The sequence below is a fragment of the Micromesistius poutassou genome (assembly GCF_964030765.1).
Source record: "Micromesistius poutassou genome assembly, chromosome: 6".
Taxonomy (NCBI): Eukaryota; Metazoa; Chordata; class Actinopteri; order Gadiformes; family Gadidae; genus Micromesistius; species Micromesistius poutassou.
Window position 1 is genome coordinate 4768448 of NC_140276.1, and position 3556 is coordinate 4772003.

The 3556-nt window shown below is 46.2% G+C and overlaps 1 protein-coding gene across 1 annotated transcript; it reads left to right on the plus strand.

The window, feature by feature from the left end:
* Positions 1-1738: 1738 nt before the first annotated feature.
* On the plus strand, positions 1739-3269 carry LOC311344760 (uncharacterized protein; the record flags this gene model as incomplete). The annotated part of the gene is made up of 2 exons (XM_084469106.1): positions 1739-2456; positions 3022-3269. 2 exons carry the CDS (start codon positions 1739-1741, stop codon positions 3267-3269), a joined length of 966 nt encoding a protein of 321 aa, XP_084325232.1.
* Positions 3270-3556: the final 287 nt, after the last annotated feature.

Sequence of the window (3556 nt, forward strand, 5' to 3'; positions counted from 1 at the left end):
CCAAAACAGCCCAAACAGGTACCTTCATAGAGTTTATTCATGTGACCAATAATTAAATGTTCCTCTCAAAGTGAACTTGGTTGTTGAATGTGCACTTGAGCATTATGAATCTCTATTTGATCACTGAAGAGAAACGGTTGCAAAAATCGGTTTAACATTAGCAATGCTGCGATGAGGAGCTATTGCTGGTGTGTGCCCATGGGAAAATGTGGTGAAAATATTTGACATTTTGTGCAGTGCCGTATCTATCAGATCTCACTCGGCTCTGCCTTAAATTGCTTTTCACAGGACAAGACCCAAGCTCAATTACCCCCCCTGCAGAAAACCATCTCTTAGAAGAGGTTGTCACCATTAGACTCCAGCTGACTGACAGCATTCCATTATTTGGTCTCTTTCTTGTCCTATACCTGCCCCCCAGTCGTCCTCAGCACACCTCTCTCTCTCTCTCTCTCTCTCTCTCTCTCTCTCTCTTTATCACTCTCTAAGTCCTCCTCACTTGCTCGCTCGTTTTGCGATTATTCTCTCTCTCCAGTCAGTTAGGGCTGAACTGCTCATGCCAGCCGAGCTGATTTTCAATCAATTCTGGGAACAGAACATTTTATTGCTGTCTGCCTGCCTGTTAGCCTGTAGATCATCCTCTCCTGAGGGCCAGGTAGGGGCTATATATATATATCAGGCATGGCAGCATCCGTTGTTTCCAAGTTTACATTACCATCTTGTCCATTGAACCTGCTCGCCAGAACTCTGACACAGCTCCAAACCTCATAACGTTCCGCACAGTGCTAGTGTATGGACTTTCTTTTGGAAAACATGTTGCCCCATATAATGACTTAACGCTTTGTGATTTTATTCATTGTTTAGGGCTGGAGGAGGTTATGAGTTAAAGATGTGTCTATTACAGGGTTATGAGTCAGATACGTGCCTTCCCTGTGTCAACAAACCCAAGGGGATGTCAAGGGGATGCTGTAGCAAAACTATAATATAGAAAGAGATAAGATATATGTGAGCCAATATATGCCATATCATCATACACATACCACAATTGCAGAAGAGGGATGGGAGAGCATTTAATATGTTTATGTAACAGCCTTTCATGCGTAGGAGAGGTAAAGAATGAAATATGCCCTGCACAACCTCTCATAAAGTTGTGTGTTTTGAAAAAGGTATTAACAGTACTAAATCCAGCGCAATCTGAAATTGTTCCCAGATAACCCTGAGGTACACGGAAATTATAGTTTACAAAATACAAAATACAAAAGAAACAGAGAACATTGGAAAGGGGGAAAATGGCCTTGATAACACATGACGCGAATGAGCCGTACTGCTGACATTGACTGGGGAGGCAGGCCACGGCTCTGGCTTAGAAGTTCACTAAGATATTTCACTGGGGAGCTTAAACGTGGAGGAAGACAGATTATCAACTCAATCCTTTGTAATGAGATCCGGGTGACTATCTTACGAATCAGTTGCCCCGGGAGGATAAAGATGCTGATTTGATTGGGTATTAAGGTGAGAGCGATGGAAAAAGAAACATGTTTACCACCAAGACGGCATGCATTTCACATGTAGGGACGGCTTATAGCAATCCTCTGCTTGTGATGACACCCAATGAGGTGCACTTCACCGGAGTCCCACCCAATAGTATCTGGCTTATCTTCCATGACATCCCATGGACAAAACAACACGACACCTATAGCCTTCGCTCGACTGACCCAGACGTGTCTCTGTCAAGGCGGCCATGAACGTCACACTCCCCCAGTCCTGCGCCGTCACCACCTACCTGAAGCTCTGCTCCTCCTCCAAGGTGCTCCTGCTGGTGCCCGGCTTCACCCTCAACATCTTCCTCCTGGTCTCCCTAATGTCCAGCCTGCTGGCGCCGCGGGGCAAGATCCGCAGCAACGTGGCCGTGTTCATCCTGGGCATCAGCAGCTGCAACCTGCTCACCCTGTGTCTGTGGCCCCTGATCATCCACTGGAGGCTGCGGGGCCGCTGGCTGCTGGGCCCCCGGCTGTGCGAGGCCATGGTGAGCGTCAAGCAGATGAGCAGCCTGGCGTCCTTCCACTACGCCTCCTTCGTCACCTTCTCCGTGTACCTGACGGTGGTGTGCGGCTGCGGGCGGCTGGTGGACAGCCGGCTCTTCCTGGCCCTGGAGGTGCTGTTCCCGCTGCTGCCCGGCGGGCTGAAGGAGCTGGGCCAGTGGTGCCTGTGGAGCCGCGTGCACCACCTGGACCCCGTGGAGGACAGCTGCTTCTCCTTCCTCAACGACCCGGCCATGAGGACCTGCGCGGTGGTCAAGGCGGCGGCGCTGCTGCCGCTCAACCTGTACTTCCACGCGCACGTGCTGCACACGGTGGTCCAGAGTGCCAAGGCGTCCAACCGGAGCCAGAGGGCCAACGTGACGCTGGCCAGGATGTTCAGCCTCATATCCCTCATCACGTTCAGCGCACACCTTCCTGGTGAGTGGACGCGTGTCGCGTCGGGCATGCGTTTGGGGCCGTTCACATCACTCACATGTACTGTAGGTGTCTGTCCAATTATTGCATATCATTTATTATATATTATTATTTGGGTACCACTTTAAAATAAGGGTAGATGAATCAATGAGCATTAGTTGTATTAACAGTTAATTAACAGTGAACTCTTGGTATAGTACTCATTTACTAATGGCGTTTATGTTTACAAATGGTAACTACGGTACTGGAGTGCATGTTATTCATAATTAATAATGAGGTGTTCATTTATACATTATTTTATTTTCTTGAGGTTAAGGTTATCACTAACTGATTAATCCTAACCCACATGCTAATGCTATATAATAATGATTGAATGGCATTAAATTATGTTAACTCATAGTTTAACAATGTATCCTTATTTTAAAGTGTAAAATATGAATATTGATATATACTGTACTGTACAAAATTGATCTAACGACCTGCTCTGTGGTAATTGTAAGGTGCTTTGGATCAGGTTATAGCTACCATAGCTAATTTATCTTCAATGTTTGCATTGTGTTTACTGCAGGTGCTGCATTTTCCCTCATGGAGAGGCCCTCTGTGTGTCAGGAGATGGTGAGGGATGTCCTACTGGATCTCCCGTTGATCTCCAGTCCTGTCATCCTGTTCTGTATGAACAAGGAGCTGAGGAACCAGGGGCTGCTGATTCTCCGGTGCAGGGTCGGGATGTATGAGAGAGCGGACACATCTGTCAAATGGTCACAGAGTCTGGACCAGCACAGGAGCCTCACCGAGTCTGTTATAAATACACAATGAAAAACCGAGGAATAAGTGATAATGAATTCACACCGGGGCTGTCAGCTTATCCATATTATATATATATATACAGTAACAAAATATGTTTATACTTCAAAATATTGAATATTAACGTAAGTGGATATGCTGAAAGTTATTTGATTTGTTTGTTTGTCGAAGAAAAATTATGAATTCAATTAATTACTGATTTTCTGATAATTACAATAGGAATATGATAATTTAACATGAGAACTGTTATAGAACATCTTAGGGGCGTAGCGGACGCGGGGTACGCGGGGGACTTGTCC